This window comes from Lacerta agilis, chromosome 18, assembly GCF_009819535.1.
Source record: "Lacerta agilis isolate rLacAgi1 chromosome 18, rLacAgi1.pri, whole genome shotgun sequence".
Classification (NCBI taxonomy): Eukaryota; Metazoa; Chordata; class Lepidosauria; order Squamata; family Lacertidae; genus Lacerta; species Lacerta agilis.
In genome coordinates, this window is record NC_046329.1 from 550,664 (window position 1) to 573,550 (window position 22,887).

The following is a 22,887-nucleotide window of genomic DNA, read 5'->3' on the forward strand; positions in this document are numbered from 1 at the left end:
CATTTCAGATCCCGTAAGGCTGGTGCCGCCAGGGAGATGTTGTGCTGCCCATTGAGTAAAATCTTGGGGAGACTGTTGGTTCTTGCCAAGCCACATCACTCCACATTGGGATCCTAACAAAGACATCGCATGTATTTGAAAAGCTGGCATTAATGAATGAAGTTTGTCCGTTTTCCCCAAATTAAGAGCTTGAAAGGGATTTTGACTAAATTGATTGCAAAAGTTTTGGGTTTTGTTGTACCACCCTCCTCAGTGGGTCGTGCAGACGCCTGTTCTGAATCATGCTTTTCATAGGGATGAGTTTATGGGAGCTGAAGAAAGTTTGGTGAAACACTGATTTCACTTCGCCTCCGCACAGGATCTGAGCTTGAATTGTGACTGAGAGCTGGGGGGGGGGGGGTCCTGTCACCTCCGACAGGTCTCAGCAATGCCTCCCGTCAAGGAAGAAGAAACCCTCTTGATCGGCAACAGAAGCAGCAACCTCTCCTCCTCCAAGACAGACGGCCTCCAGGTATATCTCTACCACCAGCTGAACGTGGCACCATCAGCCTCGGATTCAGCCGGCACCCTAAACTTCACCTTAGGGGAGTACACGGCCGAGGAGCTCTGCATCACAGCAGCCAAAGCATGTGGTGAGTTTGAAAACTTCTCAGCCGGAGCGTCACTTTCTGCCAGCTCTGATGGGTGTCTCATTCCAAAACGCAGAGAGAGTGTCTCAGCCATCAGGAGACTATCTCCTAAGCAGCCCTTTTATTCTTATTATTATTTTAGATTTATTAGATCCCAAGTGAGCAACAGTGATATCACTCTCCCACTTTTGACATTTCCACATGCACCAGTATCGAAACACAGATTCGGAAACCCAACCTTGCTGACACCTGCCCTCTTCTTCGCCAGGAATCCTCCCCGTCTGCCATTCCCTCTTTGCGCTGGCCAGAGAGGACCTCTCAGGGTGGTACGCGCCCAGTCATGTCTTCACCGTGGATGAGTCCTTCAGCCAAGTGCTCCTCTACCGGATCAGGTAGGGCACAGCTGTAGAAACTCAACTAGGCTAGCTGACCCGCCAGCGCTGGTTCCCTCCTGATATTTCAGACTACAACTCCCATCAGCCACCAACAAATATGGCCATATTGAACTACAACTCCCATCATCCACCAACAAATATGGCCATATTGAACTACAACTCCCATCAGCCACCAACCAGTATGGCCGTGTTGAACTACAACTCCCATCAGCCCTGGCCGAAACACCTTCCCAACCTCCCCACAAAAGATTCTTGTTTTCTCCATGCAGATTTTTCTTCCCCAACTGGTTTGGGTCCCAGAAATCATTCCGCTGTGGGCTGGCCAGCGACCAAGTCAGTCCAGTGCTTGATTACCCAACCATAGACTACCTCTTTGCCCAAGTGAGTACAGCTCCTCCTCCTAGATTCGGGGTGGGAGCAACAACTTGTAGGGTCTCAAGATGACCAATTTGCAGCAACCACTTTCCCCAACTGGGGGTCCTAGGAAATGGGCATGAAATTTATGGGGACCCTGGGAACGTTTCTTTCCCATGGACCCCTTCCTCCTCACAGTCCCGCAGCGATTTCATCAGCGGTCGGGAGGAGATATCCCTGACCATGGAGAACCAGGAGACCTGCCTGGGCCTTGCTGTGCTGGACATGTTGCGGATGTCCAAGGAGAGGAAACGGAGCCTGGAGGAGATCTTCCAAAGTATCAGGTAAGGAGGAGAGGAAGCTCTCCCAGCAACCAGGTCAGGGAGGAGGGATCCATAAAAACCGGTGGCCAAACCTGGAATGGGGGGAAGCTGCCTCCCTCTGGGCCAGACCATTAGAACCGTAGAGTCGTAGGGTCATCTAGTCCAACCCCCTGCGAAGCCAAGGAATCCCTGACAGGGAGCCACCCAACCTCTGCTTAAAGACCTCCAAGGAGGGAGAGTCCACCCCCTCCTGAGGGTGACCGTTCCCCCGTTGAACAGCTCTTAATGTTGATTTTGAGTTGAAATCTCCTTGGAACATGAACCCATTGATTCAGGTCCTTCCTGCCAGAGCAGGAGAAAAGAAGCTAGATATTTGAAGATGGCTCTCCTATCTCCTCTTTTCCAGGCTAAACATCCCCAATTCCTTCAACCATTCCTCATCAGTCTTCGTTTCTAGGCCCTTGATCATCTTGATCGCTCTCCTCTGCACACCTTCCAGCTTGTCAATCTCCTTCTTAAACTGAGGTGCCCAGAACTGTACTCCACATCAGGTCTGACCAAGGCAGCGTAGAGTAATAGGACTCCATAGGATCTGAACACTAGACTTCAAGAAAGATGAACCCCTTGAGCTGAAGCTATGGCTTTGGATGTGTGCTGCAAGAGCTGAGCTGCCCATTAAGCTGAGCTTTGCAAGAGGTCATCTGCAAACCCAGCTCCTTCAGCCGTTCCTGGAGCATCTCCTCCAGTCAGCACACACGCACCTGCCCCTCTCGTCTTTCTGTTCCAGCTACAAGTTGTGCCTCCCAGAGCAGATGCGGCTCCAGCTCCAGGCACAGAACTTCGTCACCCGGAAGCGGATCCGGCGCCAGTTTGGACAGTTGTTGCACAAGGTCAGCAGCCTGCAGACCGAAGTCCGCTTCCTCAAGCTGAAGTACCTCATGGAGCTGAAGGGCCTACAGGGGGCCACCACCGAGGAGACCTTCCAGGCCTGGGTCCCTATGCAGGCAGCGACAGGATCTGCCTGGACCATCCACGTCTCCGGCGAAAAAGGGATCTTGACAAGTCACAGTGGCACCAAGGTGAGGTCAGGCTGAATTGGATACCCTCAGAGGCCATCTAGTCTGACCGCAAACTCCGAACAGGGTTCTCACAGCAACACCTTTCAAGACCCTGCCCCACCCCTTTCCTAGGGCCTCCAGAGCTAGGCGCACTCTACCTCCCAGCCCGATCCAAGGCAATAACTCCACTGACTGCACACAGATTTCCCACACTCTTGCTGCCAGGCAAAGAGAGGCCCAGCTTGTAGCCTGTATGGCATAGTGGTTAGAGCGCTGCACTAGGACCCAGGAGAGCAGGGTTCGAATCCCCACTGTCACTCGGGGGACCTCTGGCCAATTCTTGGCTCTCGACTCTACCTACCTCGTCATGGGGGCTCAATGAGGACTAGGCTTTCCCCCCCCCCAAGTCATTTAGTCTCCACATCAGCCCTGTGAGGTGGGATAAGTCAAGGTGGGATAAGACCGGCCCTCAAACAAGCTTCAGGGATGAATTGGGGGATTCGAAATCTGGGCTGCCCAGAGTTGTAGTCCAGTGCTCTAACCACTGCACCGTACTGCCTCTCAATGGTGACAAACCCCATGCGCAGAGCCCACCTGTCTCCTCAAGGTGAGCCTAACCAGATATATCTCTCCTTTTCGGCGCATGTGCCCCCCTTGCAATCCTTCAGGGAACCCACCTGTTCTGCGACTTCCCCGAAATCGCCGACATCACCATCAAGCAATCCATCCGTGATGGTCAACCTGTGAAGAGCCGCCTGGTCAGCATGACAAAGACAGACAGCCGGGTGCTGGTAGGTGAACCAGCATGTTGTTTTTACTCATCATGGAATTAGAATAATGACATTGGAAGGGACCCCAAAGGTCATCCAATCCAACCCCCTGCACAATGTTCATTGTGGGCTCACTTATGACAGGGAAGGGGTGAGCTTCCCTACCATCCATGTAGAAGGTCCTGGGTTCAATCCACAATGGCATCTCTGGACAGGAGTGGGAATATTGCTGCCTGTCTGTGCAGACAATATTGAATTAGATGAACTCTGCACAAGGAAGCTTCATTTAGCTTTATATGAGGACTGCAATCTTGCTTCCTTGTTAAGGAAAGGACCATAACTGAATGCCAGAGCACTCGCTTGGCATGCAGAAGGTTCACCATTCCTTATTCCTAAATTATTCCCCCCAAAACATATTTTTAAGACCCCTCCCCTCATTTGCAAAAAATAAGTTTGACCCACAAAATGGTAACACCATACTGTCTGGTGTCAAGAGGCAGGGAATTCCCAATGCTCACGCCGCCGTTCTGCCCCTGGCCAGTGCGTTCTGGAATGGCTTGCTTTGCCAGAGAAATGGCAAGATCGCAAATTTTGTACTGGAAAATTTGGCTGCGTGGCATTTCAGGAAGCACAAAAAATCCATCTTGGAAATGCCAACGTGGCTGAACTTTCCTGCTGCCTGTCCATCCATTGTGATTTTGCCTCTTTTCCCGCAGGAGATGGAATTTGGCAGCCTGGCAGATGCCTTGTCGTTTGTCTCCCTGGTGGATGGATACTTCCGCTTGACTGTTGATGCTCAGCACTATTTCTGCCTGGAGGTTGCCCCCGCGAGGCTTCTAGAAGACCTGGAAAACCGGTGCCACGGACCCATCACGTGAGCCACCAACAACCCGCAGAGTGGGGGGGGGTGATCATAGAGCCATAGAATTGGAAGGGACCCCCGAGGGTCATCCATTCCAACCCCCAGCAATGCAGGAACCTTTTACTCAACGTGGGCCTCAAACCCACAACCCTGAGATGAGGAGTTTTGTGCTGTAACAACTGAGCTACCCCAGCTTAGAAGGAGTAGATTTCAACCCCCACTAGCAGGTGGGACTCTGCACCACCAGAAGGAGGAAGGACGAGACGTCAGGCAGTGCTGGGCTGGGCTGGCGATGTCTTCAGATCGTCTCTAAGCCGCAGACTGCAAACCGCATGACTCTCTTCCTTCCTCTGAGGGAGTCGTGAAAAGCCAGTGGGCCTTGCCCAGAATTATAAAATCTTCCAAAAAGCACCTCAAGACTCGGGGCCAAAATTGGGCAGGATCTGCTTTCGAATCAACTAGCAGGGCTATTAATAGAATTATAGAATGGTAGAGTCGGAAGGGGTCCCCATGGTCATCTAGTCCACCCCCCTGCACTGCCTCTCGAGGCCATTTATTGCACTCCTCATTTTATTGGTATGCTGCCTTTCCGCAGTTCAAACTTACGAAATTGCAGTTATTCTTTATTAAATTTGCTAGCCACTCCTTCTTGCCCAGGGCCATCCAAAGCAAACCCCACATACAGACATTAAAACCAAGGAGGGGGGAAATGCATTTCAAAAATCCCTCCCAATCTCAAAAGCCACAGATAGTTAAAGGTTTTTACTCATAAGAATGTCGAAAGAGCCTGCAGGATCAGGCCAATTGCACCCTATTCCCCCAGTGGACAAATGCCCCCAAACAACCTCGGGATCTAGGTAGTCTGCTTCTGGGCCTAGAAGCTCCCTAAGAACCCCAGAAGAGCCAAAGGAATGATAGAATTAGAATTATAGAATGGGGCTTGCCGATCAGAAGGTCGGGGGTTCGAATCCCCGCAGTGACGGGGTGAGCTCCCGTTGCTCGGTCCCAGCCCCTGCCAACCTAGCAGTTCGAAAGCACGTCAAAGTGCAAGTAAATAAATAGGTCCCGCTCTGGCGGGAAGGTAAACGGTGTTTCCGTGCGCTACTCTGGTTCGCCAGAAGCGGCTTAGTCATGCTGGCCACATGACCCGGAAGCTGTACGCCGGCTCCCTCGGCCAGTAAAGCGAGATGAGCGCTGCAACCCCAGAGTCGTCCACAACTGGACTTAACTGTCAGGGGTCCCTTTACCTTTACCTTTAGAGTTGGAAGGGACCCTGAGGATCTGCTAGTCCAACCTCCTGCAGTCCAGGAATAGGCAGCTGTTACCTTCAGGGATTAAACCTGCAGCCCTGGCTCTCACCAACATCCTCAGCATCCTCTTCTCGCAGGAAGCAACACTCCTAAGGGAATCCTGCCCCAAAAGGAAACCTGTAATTTGGGGGGGGGGGTTGCACCCAAGTGCGGCTCTGCATTTGCCGCCTTGAAAAGGAAACACATATATACAGGTGAAACTCAAAAAATTAGAATATCGTGGAAAAGTTCATTTATGTAAGCAACTGTTTTCATTAGCTACTGGAGTTTAATATATGAGATAGACTCATGACCTGCAAAGTGAGATATGTCAAGCCTTTGCTTGTTACAATTGTGATGATTATGGCACACAGCTGATGAAAACCCCAAAGTTGAGATTGTGAATTTGGGGTTCTCATCAGCTGTATGCCATAATCATCACAATTATAACAAATAAAGGCTTGACATATCTCGCTTTGCATGTCATGAGTCTATCTCATATATTAGTTTCACCTTTTAAGGTGAATTACTGAAAGAAATGAACCTCTCCACGATATTCTAATTTTTTGAGTTTGTCCTGTAGGCTATACACTCAATAAATGAATAAATAAAAACCCTGAATTTTGTGTCAAATGTGGGTAGGAGGTTTTACCGCCCAGCTTTCAAACCGGCAAACCAACAGTATTTCCTGCCACTAGATCCCAGCTTCAAATGATGCAAATTATTTTTTTTTTTAATTTATACCTACGTTTGAATTGCAGGTCAGAATTCGCCCAAAACAGACTGAAAATGTCTCAGAACGAAGGCGTAGTGCACATCCTTCGACGAAGCCCAGAAGATTTCGACAGTTACCTGCTCACCATCTGCATCAAGGTGGGAGCCCCGCTTTCTTAGCCTGGTCCCACGGGTGAGGTTTGGGGTGCAAATATTGTTTGGCACTTAGCGGCACCCGTAGAGGAGGCACGGATGATGACGAATGAGGAAGTGGGAGAGAAGGGGACACCATTAGCCAAGAGCCTCGGTTCTATAGCCTCTCTGTAAAGTCTGAAATAAAAAAAGGACTGGAAGAAACTTTTCCTTGTCTTTATAATTTCCTGGGCAACCACTTGGGGGCCACTGGCAACACCCTGACATGTTCACACATTACACTGACCTGCATGTGCAAGCTGCCTTTACACATCCACTTGTGTGAATTCATGCATGCCAGTTGAGAAATACAGGTTAGAATCGTAGAATTGTGGCATTGGAAGGACCCCAAGGGTCATCTAGTCCAACCCGCTGCAATGCAGGAAGGAATCTTTCCCCCAATGTGGAGATCGGACCCACAACCCTGAGGTTAAGAGTCTCATATTTTGTGCACCGACCGTATACTACTTGAGCCTTACTTGCTCATAGCCATACGAGTGTGCACAGCTCCAACTGCCTGTGTGCACTTGTTGGATATAACATGAGACCACCCCTCTGAACATGGAGAGCAAGGGGAAGGGCACTCTGCATATGCTCCATTGCAGCCCACTCTGCTCTGTCCTGAATGCACAACTCCAGAATGGAGTCTGGGTCTGCTTCAGAGTACCCACTGAAATACAAGACCCCTCCCTCTGTCCCCCTGACCCCTCCTCAAAGGACAGATCCCTTCCTCCTATTTTACAGGATTCTGCCTCCACTCTGAATCCCCCATCATTGGAGGCAGAATCCGAAAACTTTGGGGAGTCAACAGAGGCATACGTTTTAAAAGCCTGCATAATGTGGAGCTTGGATCTAGTGGCAGGGAGTTCTGTTGGTTCACCCATCTGAAAGCTGAGTGACTTGGGTCAGTTGCCATCAACGGGCATCACTTGCCATTGAAACTCATTCCAAAAACTAACCCAAAGCAACAGCAAGGATTGCAAATCCTTTTGCAACTTCCATTGCACACTAATTTGGGAAGCAATTACCGTTTTTACAAAACCCTTTTCTCTCCCCCTTGCTCCCCGCCCCGGCCTGCCCCACTGCCTGGGGTCACCCCGCTTCCCCAAACCCCACAGACGGACATCGGCAAGGACTTCAAAAGCCTCTTGATCCAGAAGGGCAGTGACGGCACCTTCTCCACTTCTGGGGTGGCCAAGAAATTCTGCAGCCTCCAGGAGATGCTGGGTGTCTGCCAGCGCTTTAGCCTCCAGGCCGATGGAGCCACCATCCAGCTGGGCCCACAGCGCCCCCCACAGCCCAAAGGTAGGCCCTGCAAAGAGAAATTATGGCATTGTACACCCAGCAGCCCCATAGACCCCATCTGTGGGGATCTTGCCCTCTTCCATTTTCCTGAGGCACCATCCTGCCATGGGATGCCCCAAATCTTCCTGGTCCCATAAACTCCATGTTTTGTTCCTTCTGCCTCTGTTTCTCTGTAGAAAAATCCAACCTCTTGATCGTCCGGGGGGGCACCTCCCACCAGCTGCCCCGCTCGCCCGCTGCCTCACGGAGGGCCGTCAGCCAGATGATGTTCCCGAAAATCCAGGCGGAGAATCTGGTGCAGGTAAGAGGGAGAAAGGTGGACTTAGGTGTCGTGTGTCTAAAACACATAGATCTGCCTGCAACTCCCTGCACAAAAAAATAATAATCCTGGGAACTGCAAAGTTGGGAGGAACCCCAAGGGTCATCCAGCCCAACCCCCTGCAATGCAGGAACACACAGGCAGCTCAAGAATCTCTGGCAGGTGGCCAACCAACCTCAAACCTCTATTTTTGGGGGGCTGGCGGAAACCTGCCTGCCTGCTTTGTGATGGATCATTTCTCCCTCCATTGAAGTCACAAGCACAGTCAAGGGTAAGCTTTTCCTGGTCAGTTGGCAACCCCCAGCGGCACCCTGGCAGTGCCCAATCTTCTTTCCCCCTCGGCAGTGTGAGAATCTGGGGCAAGGGACCTTCACCAGGATCTACCGGGGCTTCAAGCGAGATCCCAAGGAAAGCAGAGAGGAGGAGGAAGAGGAAGAAGACGACTCGAGGGGTCGCCAGATGGAAGTGGCCATGAAAGTCTTGGATGTGGCCCACTGCAGCTGGGCTGAGGTGAGGCCAAGGTGGCGGAAGCGGTGGAGTCCTGGGAAATCGGGACGTGGAGAAGCTGAGCCAGGCATATGAAGCTGCAGAGTCAGGTCCTCAGGTCCATCTCGTTCAGTATTCTCTGCACTGACCGGCAGCAACAGGGCATCAGGCAGGGGTCTACCCTAGATGCCAGTGTGGAATATCAAAAGGAGAGGTGAACTGGGGTTTCTTGGGAGGTCATATCCTGCACTTTCCACAGAATATTCTGTACTTCTGTCCAGAAGAGCAGAACAATTCCCAAATACATGTGTTAAATCTGTCACAATTCTGTCGCATCTCCAAGAATGCATTTTTCTCTTTTGGGGGGTAAAACACTTTTATTGAAAGTTGTTTTGTTTTAACATATTAAACACGGAAACGAGCCTTACAATTGTGCAGAAAAGAGGAAAGGGAAAAGGAATAGAGGAAGTGTAACTGAAAAGACCCTGTATCACAATTAGGTCGTGCATCTCTTGTCATTTATCTGCACATAGAAAGGCCGGCTCCCTTATTTTCTCTACCTCTCTTCCCAATCTCCCACCCTGAGAAAACCTTGCAGGTACCTCCCACCTCTGCCTGTGCTCTTCCTGTGTGTGTCCTCCTTAATTCAAAATAAAGGAACCTTAATAAATAAAAAATAAAAAATTACCCCAAGGGTCATCTAGTCTAACCCACTGCAAGGCAGCAATCTCAACTAAATTATCCATGACAGGTAGCCATCTCAGGCTGGCCCTGGGGCCTTCTGCATGCACAGCAGCTGCTCTGTCCCTGAGCTGCACTCTGTTCCGCAGAGCCACTCTGGCAAATCACATTCAGTTGGGAGCGGGTGTCATTTCGCAATCGTCCGCGAGGTGGCGCTGCTGCTGCGAAAAAACCTCCAGGTGCGCAAGGATCGCGGAGAGGCGCGGAGGGGGGGGGGAGGGAGGGAGGATGAGCAGCGTCTGGTTTTGAGCGCGGTTGTCCTTCTCTCCGCAGCCCTTCCTCGAAGCGGCCAGCATGCTGGGCCAACTCTCGCACAAGCACCTGGTCCTGCTCCATGGAGTCTGCGTGGGAGAAGAAAGTGAGTCTCCTGCACCCTTCCCCACCCCCGCCCCGTCTGCACACGGGACTCCTCCGCTTGCTTTGCACGTCTGCATGTGCGCTCCAATCTGTGTCAGCAACAACCGCTTTTCCCCAAAAGTACAAAAGCTATGCAGTTCAGAGATGGGGTGGGGTGGGGGTTGATTTGCATGCAGGATGGAAATAATTAAAGGGGAGGCTAGGATTGGCCTAGAAAGAGCCTGGCGCCTGGATCAGGCCCAGGGGGGCATCTAGCCCAGCCTCCTCACAGCAGTAAAATGCCCCATAGAACCTAGGAATTGAGATAGACTGCCTCTGGACCTGGAGGTTCCATAAGAGTCCAAGAAGAGACTGCTAGATGAGGCCAGCGGAGGCCCTCCTAGTGCAGGAGCCGACCAGGAGCTGACCAGGGGCCCTGCAAAGGGAAGAAGCCCACAAGGAGGACCTGAGCAAAACTCTCTTCACTTGGGAGCCCCAGGAGCTGGTGCACAGATGCATAGAAGAAGTCGCAAGGGACCACGAGGGTCATCTAGTCCAACCCACTAGAAGATAGTGGGCCATGGAGAGCCCGTTTGTCATGCCAGTTTGTGGTCATCACTAGATCTTCGGGAGAGAGAGAAGATGTCAGCCTTCCCAGAGAGCCAGTGTGGTGTAGTGGTTAAGAGCGGTAGACTCGTAATCTGGGGAACCGGGTTCGCGTCTCCGCTCCTCCACATGCAGCTGCTGGGTGACCTTGGGCTAGTCACACTTCTTTGAAGTCTCTTAGCCCCACTCACCTCACAGAGTGTTTGTTGTGGGGGAGGAAGGGGAAGGAGAATGTGAGCCGCTTTGAGACTCCTTCGGGTAGTGAAAAAGCGGGATATCAAATCCTAACTCCTCCTCCTCCTCCAGACGGGCACCCACAAGGTTATTTGCGCTACAACTCCCATCATCAGAACATTCGGAGAGCATTCAACCAGCTGGTCAGCACTGACTGGCAGCCGCTCTCTGGGGCTTTGGGGCAGGAGACATTCCCATGGGGACTGAAGCTGGAACCTTCTTCCATGATTCTCAGCCATTTCTTTAAAAAACAAAGGTTCTAGTCCTCATGGGTTGTAACGAAGGATGCTGGAGTATGGAGCGTAGGAAGCAGCCTTTTGCAAACTCAGACACCTCGAGTGCAGTATAGTCCATACTGACTGACAGACGCTGGGACCTCCTGCATCTGTAGCAGGTGCTCTACCCACTAGGCTACAGTGTCCCTCCATAAACCAGGAGACTGAGACCTCTAATGGGAGTTGTAGCATCCAAAGGGCACCTAGCCTGGGGAGGCGGCTGGGAAATGGTTTGGGAAGTGGAGAGGGAAGGAGGTGGTGCTTAAGACGCAGGACGGCATGATCTGGCCGCTTTCCTTCCCTGCAGGTGTCATGGTGCAGGAGTACGTCAGGTGCGGAGCGTTAGACAGCTACCTGCGCAGGAACCAGGCAAGTGGGAAAGTGACAGCCACCTGGAAGCTGCATGTCGCCAAGCAACTGGCCTATGCCCTCAACTTCCTGGTAGGTCCCTCGGCAGAGAAGAGGTGGCTCAGTGGGGAGAGAACGGGGCTCTGAATCTCAGGGTTGTGGGTTCAAATCCCATGTCGGGGGAAAGATTCCTGCCTTGCAGGGGGTTGGGCTAGATGTTCCCTGGGGTACCTCTCAACTCTAAGGTAAAGGTAAAAGTAACGAGACCCCTGACCGTTAGGTCCAGTCGCGGGTTGTGGCGCTCATCTCGCTTTACTGGCCGAGGGAGCCGGCGTACAGCTTCCGGGTCATATGGCCAGCATGACTAAGCTGCTTCTGGCAAACCAGAGCAGCGCACAGAAACGCTGTTTACCTTCCCGCCGGAGCGGTACCTATTTATCTACTTGCACTTTGACATGCTTTCGAACTGCTAGGTGGGCAGGAGCAGGGACTGAGCAATGAGAGCTTACCAAGTTGCAGGGATTCGAACCGCCAATCTTCTGATCGGCAAGCCCTAGGCTCTGTGGTTTAGACCACATTGCCGCCCACGTGCCTTGCCTCTCAACTCTACAAGTCTATGATTTTAGCCTGCCAGTCAGAGCCTAGGGTCCCTTTGCCGGACCAAACAGGGCTTTCCCTCTCCTGTGTCATTAAGAAGGCAGCAGTGGAGCACTCTGTTGGTCAGAGTGTGGCACCGATAACGCCAAGGTTGCAGGTTCAAATGGTTAGAGTGGGCGCCAAAAAGAGGTGCTTTGAAGATGTCAAGAGGCAGGGAGTTCCACCGTTTGGGTGGTGGCTGCGTGCACACCCTTGCTTTTTCTCTCCCGGCCACAGGAGGACAAGGCCATGGTGCACGGGAATCTCTCTGCCAAGAAGGTCCTGCTGGCAAGGGAGGGGGATGCTGCCAGCGGGTGCCTCCCCTTTGTGAAACTCAGCGACCCGGGAGTCAGCGCCGCCGTCCTCCCCAAAGACTGTGAGTGGCTGAGTCTCCTTCCTCCTCCCACTGCACTCACAAGAGATGTGGGGGGGGGCTGTCTCCTTGGCCCCCTAACCCTGCCCCTACTGGGCGCACCCACCCCTGCCCTAGAAAAAACATTATTCTGATTTAAAAACACATTTATTCCAAATAATATTTAAACACTTTATTTATTGACTTCTCTCACAAGGTTTGCTTTTGCTTTAATTTTGGTTTTACTTTTAATTAAATAATAATAATCATTTTAAGTTGACATGCTGCTGGATTGCAGGGGAACCTCAAGGCTGTTGTAGGAAAAAGATGAAAGAAAATTGATGACAATTTCAAACATGCAGAAAGTTTAAACTGCCGGAGACTGTAGACTGCAACAAATTGCCCGTTTCTGCTTGCCAAGGCAGACCAAGCACTTGCATGCGAGGAGACACCCTGAGATCTCTGAGGAACCTGCTCATTTCTCTCTTTCTCTGTCTCCCATCCCAGTGCTGACCCACCGGATCCCATGGGTGGCACCGGAATGCCTGGAGGATCCCAAGAACCTGGCGCCCGAGTCGGACAAGTGGGGCTTCGGCGCCACCTTGTGGGAGATCTTTAACGGTGGGAACATGCCCATGAGGCTGATGGAACCCGAAAGGGTAAATTCCCTGGGTGACACCGCCAACCTTTGAGGTTCAGGAGGGGGGGGGGTCTACACCAGCGGACGCCCTTTGCAAAGCCTCTGAGGTGTTAGAAACTCAGATATATAATCTAATTGCCAGATGGCACCTTAAACCTAGGTTGTAGTCACCACAATGTAGTAGTAGTAATAATAATAATAATAATAATAATAATAATAATAATAATAATAATAATAATTTGTATACCACTTTATATTTATAGAATATCTCAAAGCAGTTTTCAAAACATTAAAACACCAAGTATAATAATAATCATAATCATAATCATAATAATTTATTTATACCCCGCCCATCTGGCTGGGTTTCCCCAGCCACTCTGAGCGGCTTCCAACCGAATATTAAAAACAATACAGCATTAAGCATTAAAAACTTCCCTAAACAGGGCCGCCTTCAGTTGTCTTTTAAAAGTAAAGTAGATGCTTATTGCCTTGACATCTGCTGGGTGGGTGCCACTACCGAGAAGGCCCTGTGCCTGGTTTCCTGTAACTTGGCTTCTCGCAGCGAGGGAACCGCCAGAAGGCCCTTGGCGCTGGACCTCAGTGTCCGGGCAGAACGATGGGGGTGGAGACGCTCCATCAGGTATACTGGACCGAGGCCGTTTAGGGCTCTAAAGGTCAGCACCAACACTTTGAATTGTGCTTGGAAACATACTGGGAGCCAATGTAGGTCTTTCAGGACCGGTGTTATGTGGTCTCGGCGGCCACTCCCAGTCACCAGTCTAGCTGCTGCATTCTGGATTAGTTGCATTTTCTGAGTCACCTTCAATCCAGCATAAAACAAATTTAAGGAAAATATTTCAGATTCTTCTCTAAGTGACATTTGGCTTTCCTCAGTCCCCAGTCCGGTGTCCAGAGATCTCCACATGGTTGCAATAGATTACAGTGGACGCTTGGGTAGCAAACATGATCCGTGCGGGAGGCACGTTCGCAACCCACAGCGCCACGTCTACGCATGCACGTGTCGCGATTTGGCACTTCTGCGCATGTGCAAAGCATAATTTAGCGCTTCTGCGCATGCGTGAGCACCAAAACCCGGAAGTAACCCGTTCCGGTACTTCCGGGTTCAGCACGGAGCACAACCCGAAAATGCGCAACCTGAAGCGGCCGTAACCCGAGATATGACTGCAGGGGGTTCAACTAAATGACCAGTGGGGGCCCTTCCAATTGTATGATTCTGTGGTAAATCGCTTCAGGGTTCAGTAAACCAACCAATATTTCGGCTCCTGCAGGAGGGGTTTAATATGTCTTCTTTTCGCCCTGCTCTGCAGCTGACCTCTTGCAAAGCTCAGCCTAATGGGCTGCTGAGCTCTTGAAACACACATCCCAAGCAATTATTCTGGCTCAAAGGGGTATAGCAACAGCAGCAACAGATTTAGCTGAATAAAATAGTTGTGCTTCCTGCAGTAATTTATGCCCCACCCACCTGGATTTCCCCTATCACTCTGGGCAGCTCCCAACAGACTATTAAAAACACAATAAAACATCAAACATAAAAATGTGGGGGTGGGACTAGATGACCCTTGTGGATCCCTCCCAGCTCTACAGTTTGGTGGCTCTATGAACTCCTCTTTCTTTTTGCAGAAGCTCAAGTTCTACCAGGACCGGCAGCAGCTCCCCGCTCTCAAATGGGCAGAGCTGGCCAACCTGGTGGCTCCATGCCTGGATTACGACCCTCGGAAGCGCCCCTCTTTCCGCAGCATCCTTCGCGACCTCAACGAGATCATCACTTCGGGTGAGTCCCAGGGGCTTAGAAGTGCTGTGCAAATTGCAGAAGTATGAAATGTTTTGTGGAAGAAGTAAAAGTGGAATTTACTTAGGTCGTCTGGGTCTCAAAGCAGGAGTTGCAACAGCAAAATGGAGTTGGGTCCAGAGCTGCAATCTCCGTTACAAAAGTACAAAACCTAAGTTCAAAAGTGGTATCTGTGTGGTCAACTTGGAAGCATGGCAACGAAAGAGAGAGATGCCCAGGCAGGAAGGAAGGAAGGATGGAGCACTACAGACAAAGGAAGTGATCTCACAGAGCTGCCTCTCTAGCAATTTTGACTCTGTGAGCCTAGGCTCACCTGGCAAAATATGAATTGCTGGTTTGGCGGCAAGTAGTGATGTACCAAGCTACCTTTGGCCCCCTGCATCACCCACACTGACTGGCAGCAGCAGCTCCTTGCTGCCTCCTGCCCCACCTGGAGATGCTGCAGGGGGCTGAGGCCAAGCTGGTGTCTGCCGCGGAGCATCGGTCCTCAACTTCTGCTTCCCCCAGATTACGAGCTCCTTTCGGACCTCCCGACTGACAGCACCCCTGGAGGCTACGTGGATGTCTCGCTGTGGCAGGATCCCACCCTCTTTGAGGAGCGCCACCTGAAATACATCTCTGTGCTTGGCAAGGTAGGTGGGCTGTGGAGGGTGGGATCTGCAGTGCAGCAGCCTTTGGAGAGGACCGGGAGTTGAATCCCCAAAACCCACTGCAGTGCAGGAATCGCAGCCTCAGTTTGGGGAGAAAAGCATGTCACAGAAGTGTGTCGGTTCATTCCTTTTAATTAAGAGCATTTGCACCCCGAAACGGCTCCCAGAGAGGCTTCCATCCAATCACAGTTAAGGCGAGGCAGTCCCTGCCATTGAAAAATCGCACTGCATGAAAGGAAAAAGGGACGAGGAGGGAAGAGGGGGTGAATGAAGCTCCAGTTCTCAGGCGGCATGATGGGAGTCTCTAAAACTAGGCATGGCCTGGAGAAAGCGGCTACAGAAAAGCTTTTCTCCCTCTCTCACAAGACTGGAACTTGTGCACATCCAACACAGCTGAATGTCAGAAGATGGTCACTGGTCTGAAGTGATTCGGACACAGCCGGAATTGGGGGTGTTATCTACAAGCCCCGTATTTCATGTATCGATTGCTTGGTTTGTGGGGTGCTGCAAAGTGCGCAAAACAACTGCAGAACTTTGTCACGCGTTTGGAGGGGATCCCAGATTTGGGGGTTTGGAGTTAGTTCTCCTGTTCTCGTGTCCTTCAATCTGTGCCTTGCTGTGGGCAGGGGAATTTCGGGAGCGTGGAGCTGTGCCGGTACGACCCGCTGGACGACAGCACCGGGGAGCTGGTGGCCGTCAAGCGGCTGCAGCAAAGCACCTCCGAGCACCGGGCCGACTTTGAGCGGGAGATCGCCATCCTGCGCTCGCTTCACCATGACTTCGTGGTCGCCTACCGGGGCGTCTGCTGCAACCGAGGTGACCCCTAGGGGTGGGTCTGGGAGGGAGAGGGAAAGGTTCAGCGGAGGGCTTTTGAGTTTGGGGGGAAGGTGAGGGAGAGCTGGCATGCTCATCGAGGTATAATAGAATCATAGAACATAGACTGGGACCCCAAGGGTCATCCAGCCGATCCCCATGCAATGCAGGAATCTTTTGCCCAACATGGGGCTCAGTCCCACGGCCCTGAGATTAAGAGTCTCATACTCTACTGACTGAGCTGTCATGAAATCATAGAATAAATCACAGAATTGTAAAGTTGGGAGGGACCCCGAGGGTCATCCAGCCCAGCCCCCTGCAATGCAAGAATCTTTTGCCCAACGTGGAACTCGAACCCACAACCCTGAGATTAAGATTAAGCCCCACGTTGGGCAAAAGATTCCTGAATTGCAGGGGGTTGGACTAGATTTCTTGCATGGTCCTTTCAAACTCTACCACTCTGTGATTCTGTGATGAAGGGTCCTGTGTTCTCCTGGCTGAGCTATCATGAAATCATAGAATTATTGGGGTTCGAACCCATGACCCTGAGATTCAGAGTCTCGACCCCCTGAGCCATAAGGGTTTATAAAATGCTGCCTGGCCTGGAGAAAGCAGAGAGGGGAATGTTTTCCTGCCTCTCGTAACCCTGGAACCTGCCGATTCCCCCCTTTTCTTTCAAGGCCACAAGTGACATTGTTCGGCTCCCTCAAAATTAGCACAAACCTTTTGTGTCTCTCTCCCCCCCAACTTCAGGCCGAAATTCTCTCCGGCTGGTCATGGAGTACCTGCCCAACGGGTGCCTGCGGAACTACCTGCAGAAGAACGGAGAGAGGCTGGACCTCAGGAAACTGCTCCTCTACGCCTGGCAGGTCTGCAAGGTGAGACTAGGCTCCCCTCCTTGCCTGATTCTCCCACCCCTCCTCATTTTACCCCTGCGACAGGTGGGTCAGGCTGAGAGGTGTGGCGGCTGGCTCCCAAGGTGAGCTTGTGGCTGAGTGAGGATTTCAACCCAGCTCCAGCACTATACAGCCACTGCACCAGATTTACTTACAGACAGATTCTAAAAATATGTGCACACTCACCGCCCTCTAAGCAGTTCGCAGAAATATCCCTTTTGCCAAAGGAAGATGGTCCTCATTCACTGCAGAGAGGATTGGGTGAGTGGGATGAATCCTGGGGAGCAGGGCCGAATCCTGACACTCACCTTTGTCCCTGCAGGGCATGGATTACCTGGGTTCTCAGCGCTATATCCACCGGGATTTGGCCACCCGGAATATCCTTGTGGAGAACGAGAACCACGTCAAGATCGGAGACTTTGGCTTGGCCAAGATCCTCCCACAGGACAAGGAGTATTACGTTGTGCGGGAGCCGGGCCAAAGCCCCATCTTCTGGTACGGGGGGGCGGGGGGGAGATCAATGGGTCGGCGTGTTGAAGGGCAGCGGGGTCCCAGCAGTGGCCAGAGATGCAATGCGAGAATGTCCATGCTTTTCAATGGGTCCACCCTGAATCACTGGCGGAGGAAGAGGAATGTGGGGGGGGGTATCGCCCCCGGCAGGGTGGTCCCAGTGGGGTGCCATCACAGCTGCCCCCCCACCTGCCCACGCTGGGCGCCACCCCTGCAGGCTGTGCGCCCCGCCCCCAGGAAGCGTGCCAGCCCCTCCCCGCCTGCTCTCCCTCCCCACCCCGTGCTGGAGCATGAAGCTCTGCCAGTGCCCTGAATAGGTCTTGGTCTGGGGAAATGGGGTTGGTGTCTCCACAGACGTCCCCTATGGCTGGGACTGCCCCTCACCGGAAAACCCTGGAGAGCCACTGCTGCCAGTCAGTCAGTGTAGATGTCAGGAGTGAGGCACAAATCGCGCCAAGCCAGTAGGAGTGAACTGTTTATTAGCAAAAACAGGCTCTGCATGGGGGTCAGGCCTAATGAGCAGAGCAGCCTCATCTCAGGCAGGTCTTGCCCCATGAAATCAGTTGTTGAGTCCAAAAGTCCCCAACTCCCCACAGCCATCTAAATCCACCCCCCCCCACCTCTGTCCCAGAGTTTCCCCCCAAGCAATTGGACACTAAGCCAACCTCTCCTCCGCCCTTTTCATACCTCTCCTGGTTCTGGGAGACCAGTGGGGAGGGGAGCTTCTCGCAGCAGGAGGGAGGGGAGACCCCCGTGGCTCTTCCCCTCTCTGCCTCTTGGGCTCCCTCCTCTTCTGCTTCAGCTCCTGCCTCTGAGTCTGGACTCCTCTCTGCCACAGACTCTCCCTGCTCACTAAACCTTGTTGCCACTTCCCTGGCTTCTCCCTCTGACCCTCATTGTCATCCCACCACCACTCCCTGGGCTCTGGGCCTTCTTTCCCTGGGGGTTCCCTTGAGGGTTCCTCAGTCAGTTCCTCTCACCATTCCTCTGCATCCAGCCAGTCCATGCAACTGCCTAAATCTCCTCCTCTCCCAGGTATTTCCCCAGCAATCTGAGACTGTGCCTGAGTGCAGCCAACCTCTCCTCTGGCCTCTTCATGCCTCTCTTGATTCTGGGAGACCAAAGATCTGCCTCAATCCAAGACAGCTTCTTGGGTGTAGATGAGTCCCTTGTCTATAATGAGGACCAGCATCTGTTTTTAAGGCCCATAAATGGGTGTCTCCCCTTGTTACCCCAGGTACGCACCAGAATCACTGTCCGACAACGTCTTCTCCCAGGAGTCGGACGTCTGGAGTTTTGGGGTTGTCCTTTATGAGCTTTTCACCTACGGAAGCAAAAGCTGCAGCCCCTCAGAGGTGAGAGTGTGTGTGTGTGTGTGTGTGTGCGCAATCCTTTAAGAACTCAAAAAGAGGTTGCTGGATTGGGCCAGTGGCTCACCCACCCAGTCTTCTGTCCTCGCAATGGCCAAATACATCAAAGAACCTGGCAATCCAGATAGACTGCTCCTGGTCCTGGAGGCTCCATCAGAATGTTCCAGATCATCGTTTTATCATATGTGGTGGACATGCCAATTGGCCAAGGCAAAAGGGGGGGGGTGTTAAAGGTCTTTTGTAAAAAGACTGGAACCTTTCTTTTAGGTCCCCAGAGATTTGATTTTTTTTTAATCTGTTTCTTCATGCAACAAAAGTGATGGAATATGCAGAAATGGCAAGTTTAACTAGTAAAATAAAAAAAATTCCTTCCAGTAGCACCTTAGAGACCAACTAAGTTTGTTATTGGTACAGGGGTCAGCAACCTATTCCAGCTGTGGGCCGGTCCACCGTCACTCAGACCTTGTGGGGGCCTAGACTATATATTTTTTGGGTGGGGAATGAACGAATTCTTATGCCCCACAAATAACCCAGAGATGCATTTTAAATAAAAGCACACATTCTACTCTGTAAAAACACGCTGATTCCTGGACTGTCTGCGGGCCGCATTCAGAAGGTGATTGGGCCGCATCCGGCCCACGGGCCTTAGGTTGCCTACCCCTGGGTATGAGCTCTCATGTGCATGCACACAAAAGCTCATACCAATAACAAACTTAGTTGGTCTCTAAGGTGCTACTGGAAGGAATTTTTTAATTTTGTTTCAACTATGGCAGACCAACACGGCTACCTACCTGTAACTAGTAAAATAAGAGATCAGGAAAATATTTGCAGATTATTTGAAGAAACATTGCAAGCAAATTGATAGCTAGCAGGATTAGAGTAAATTCAGCAGCATATAATTAAGTTGTGAGATGATGAGAAAGAATTAATATGGAGTAATTAGAATATGCAGCAGCTGAGCATAACTAGAATGAACCATGGAAGAGGGGGAAGGAATGCCCACATATATATATATATATTCCGGATCAGGCCAAAGAGGGTGCATTCAGCCCAGCATCCTGTTCCTGCGAAATCCTCTTTTGTAGCAACCATCTCTGCCTCCTGTGGCAATGAGTTCCATAGTTTAACGGAGAGGGGCTTTCTTTTAGCTGCCCTGAATCTCCCAGGGTTGAATGCCCACTACTTGCTACACGTGACCCTGGCCTTGTCCTCTGCCTTCTCCCACACCCTCCCACCTAGGAGTTTCTCCGAATGTTGGGGCACAGTAACCCCCCCATGATCGTTTGCCAACTCTTGGAGCTCCTGAAGCAGAGCAAGAGGCTCCCGTCACCCCCCAACTGCCCGGCTGAGGTGAGTCCACAAGCAGAGGGCAATGGATCCGTTCTTGTGCCTGAGATTTGAGGAGGGGTTGGTCTAGATTTCCTCATGGGGTCCTTCCTTCAAGCCTGTGCCTTCTACTCGATTATCTCTGGGGTGGGATTTAGACCAAGTAGGGGCAGGCACTGAGTCCTTCAGTCTCCTTGAGTTAATGGCTCTAAGTGAGGTCTCCCCACCCCAAGAAGCCTGGGAACCATAGTTTACCCCCAACAGAGCTATAATTCCCAGCACCCTTAAACTCTCGGAGAACGTGCATGAAATGTACAGAATGGACACAGCCATGGTGACCTTCCTCTTCAGAAGCTCAGCTGAGCTCAGCTGTAAAGCTAGAGATCACTGAGAGGCAGCATGGCAGAGTGGTTAGAATGCTGGACTGGCGCCTGGAAGAGGCCAGGGTTCAAATCTCCCCAATGCCACCACGAAGCACACCAGGTGTGGCCTTGGGAGACAGTCGTCGCCTTCTCAGCCTGGTCTACCTTGCAGGGTCATTGTGAGAATCAGGATAGGGAGAAAGAGTAAAAGGCGAACAATTTATACAACCTGAAGAGAAATCAGAGCAAGACACTGGTGGAATATGCAGAATTAGCAAGTTCAGCTAGTAAGGTTCAGCCTCCAAGGAGGATTGGAAATGTTAAATTTAAAATTGGAAAATTTAAATTAAAAAATGTAAACATGTTAATATGCTACAGGTTTGGAGTAAGTTCAGCAGCAAGAGTTACCGGCACTTTGAGAAAAGAAGGTATAGAGTAATTATAATATGCAGCAACAAAAGATAACCATGAGAAAATCACGGAAAGGTGGAAGGGTGTGGGAAATTTATAAATAATCTTTTTTAAAAGAATGGGGGGACAGAGAACCATGGACACATCACTGAGCTCCTCAGATAATGGAATTAGATAGATAGATAGATAGATAGATAGATAGATAGATAGATAGATAGATAGATAGATAAATAAAGGATTTATGGAGGGGGGAGGAAAGCCACACCAAACGTTGGCACAGAGTGGAATCGCACCCGGTTCTCCTCTCCTTCTTCCTTGAGGTTTATGCGCTGATGCAATCCTGCTGGTCCTTCTCCCCGGCCCAGAGGCCTCCGTTCTGCAAGCTGGCGCCCCAGATTGAAGCCCTGAGGAGCAGCCGCTGCAAAGTGCGGGGCTAGCAGGTGAGGAAGGCGGGTTGGAAAACTGAATCTCTTAAAATCCAGTTTCCGATGCACAAGCAAAACCAAATGCAACTCTGGAGAGTCTGTCTCCTCTTCTTCCGAGGGGCAGACAGCTCTTGCCCCTGAAGTTCTTCCCAGTGTTGAGTCGGGATCTCTCTTATTGTTGTTTGAATCCAGGGATCCTGTGTCCCAGGACTGACTGCAGCAGAGAAGCTGGCCTTCTCCTCTGCAGAGTCTGGACCGTGAACCCAGGACTTCATTCCACCCCGCTTCCCATGCTGGACGCTTTGGGGGTGGCAAAAGGGGGGGGCTTTCCTCCACCCCCTCTCTTTCCTTCTTTATGGTTGCACAAATTAATAAAATTCTTTAAAAGTTAAAAATAAAGAAACCCGAGCCTGCCTCATTTCTCTTTCCTCAGCTTCTCCAGGACCAAAGAGGATGCAGAACTGAACGGCTGTGAGATTTTGTTTTAAAGAATAAATGAAAAAAATGAATTGAGGACAGACAGACGCTGTCATTTCTTCAGTCAAAATGGAGACAGATTAAAGATATTGCAAACTTTTTGTTCCAGGGTGAGCAGGTGGATGTGGCCCTCCAAATCTCACCGGAAGGCCCTCAGAATGACCCCCAGGCCACACACCCCTCTCCCTAGGCCACACCCCTTCTCCATGGCCACGCCTCTCTCCAGGGAAGTGTGGGGAGGGGGGTCGTCCACCTGGGAAAGGAGCCCATCTGGGAGAAGGAAAACTTCCACTGCCATGCGGGATATTTCAGGAGAATAAAAGTGTCAACCCTGCAGATATCTGGAGAGGAGTCCCTAAGGCAGTTGGATGGTGCCTTGTCCGCCTCCTTCTGGCAACTCCTGCAGTCAAGCTGGTGCCAAACGTCTTGCTCTGCTTTCCTTTTTTACCCCAAGGGGGGGTGTCTCATTGTCTGGGCAGCCCAGGACCCCCAGACACATGACCCAGGCCTGTGCCAAGGGGAGGTCACTTGGGTGCTGTTCGTGCAGCAATTTGACTTCACACACCCTCCCCCCCCCCCGAAGGCACACTCCATTACACCTCAGAAAGAGCAACGGCCAAGATCAAACAATTGCAGCCCTGCGGTACAAATTGAGCAACAGATGTCAGGAAACTTTGTGATGGATTGCTCGTAATTATGGCGATCGTTCCTGGCTCTGGAACAATGGCAGCTCCTGTAAGGCAGCACACACCCTGTTTACCTGACCTTTCCAAAGGACATCCTGCTTTAGCGTCTGTCGATCAAGCAGGAGGATGAAAGGCCAAAAGGAAGCAATTATGTAAGCAAGGGTGAGCACAGCACCTGAAGGCAAATCCAGGCAGGAACCAGTGCAAATCATAGCATCCTAGAGTGGGAAGGGGTCCCCACCCCAATCCTACAAGGAAGGCTAGGCTGAGAGAGAGAAGAGAAAGAC

At 51.4% G+C, this 22,887-nt stretch overlaps 1 protein-coding gene across 1 annotated transcript; it reads left to right on the forward strand.

The window, feature by feature from the left end:
* Nucleotides 1–422: 422 nt before the first annotated feature.
* On the forward strand, nt 423–21,725 carry JAK3 (Janus kinase 3). The gene is made up of 24 exons (XM_033136736.1): nt 423–632; nt 898–1,021; nt 1,294–1,405; nt 1,577–1,722; nt 2,489–2,780; nt 3,428–3,550; nt 4,246–4,403; nt 6,442–6,553; nt 7,705–7,891; nt 8,068–8,192; nt 8,556–8,720; nt 9,711–9,795; nt 11,196–11,329; nt 12,110–12,248; nt 12,732–12,883; nt 14,506–14,656; nt 15,182–15,306; nt 15,951–16,140; nt 16,891–17,015; nt 17,356–17,528; nt 18,781–18,898; nt 20,153–20,263; nt 21,333–21,452; nt 21,630–21,725. Exons 1-23 carry the CDS (start codon nt 428–430, stop codon nt 21,447–21,449), a joined length of 3,369 nt encoding a protein of 1,122 aa, XP_032992627.1. The 5' UTR covers nt 423–427; the 3' UTR covers nt 21,450–21,452; nt 21,630–21,725.
* The last annotated feature ends 1,162 nt before the right edge of the window (nt 21,726–22,887 follow it).

Excerpts from the sequence above, each read along its gene's own strand:
- JAK3 (XM_033136736.1), top strand. The coding sequence starts at position 428 with ATGCCTCCCGTCAAGGAAGAAGAAACCCTCTTGATCGGCAACAGAAGC. Across the intron at positions 4,404-6,441 it reads CGGTGCCACGGACCCATCAC|GTCAGAATTCGCCCAAAACA; the intron begins GTGAGCCACCAA and ends TTTGAATTGCAG. Across the intron at positions 7,892-8,067 it reads GCGCCCCCCACAGCCCAAAG|AAAAATCCAACCTCTTGATC; the intron begins GTAGGCCCTGCA and ends GTTTCTCTGTAG.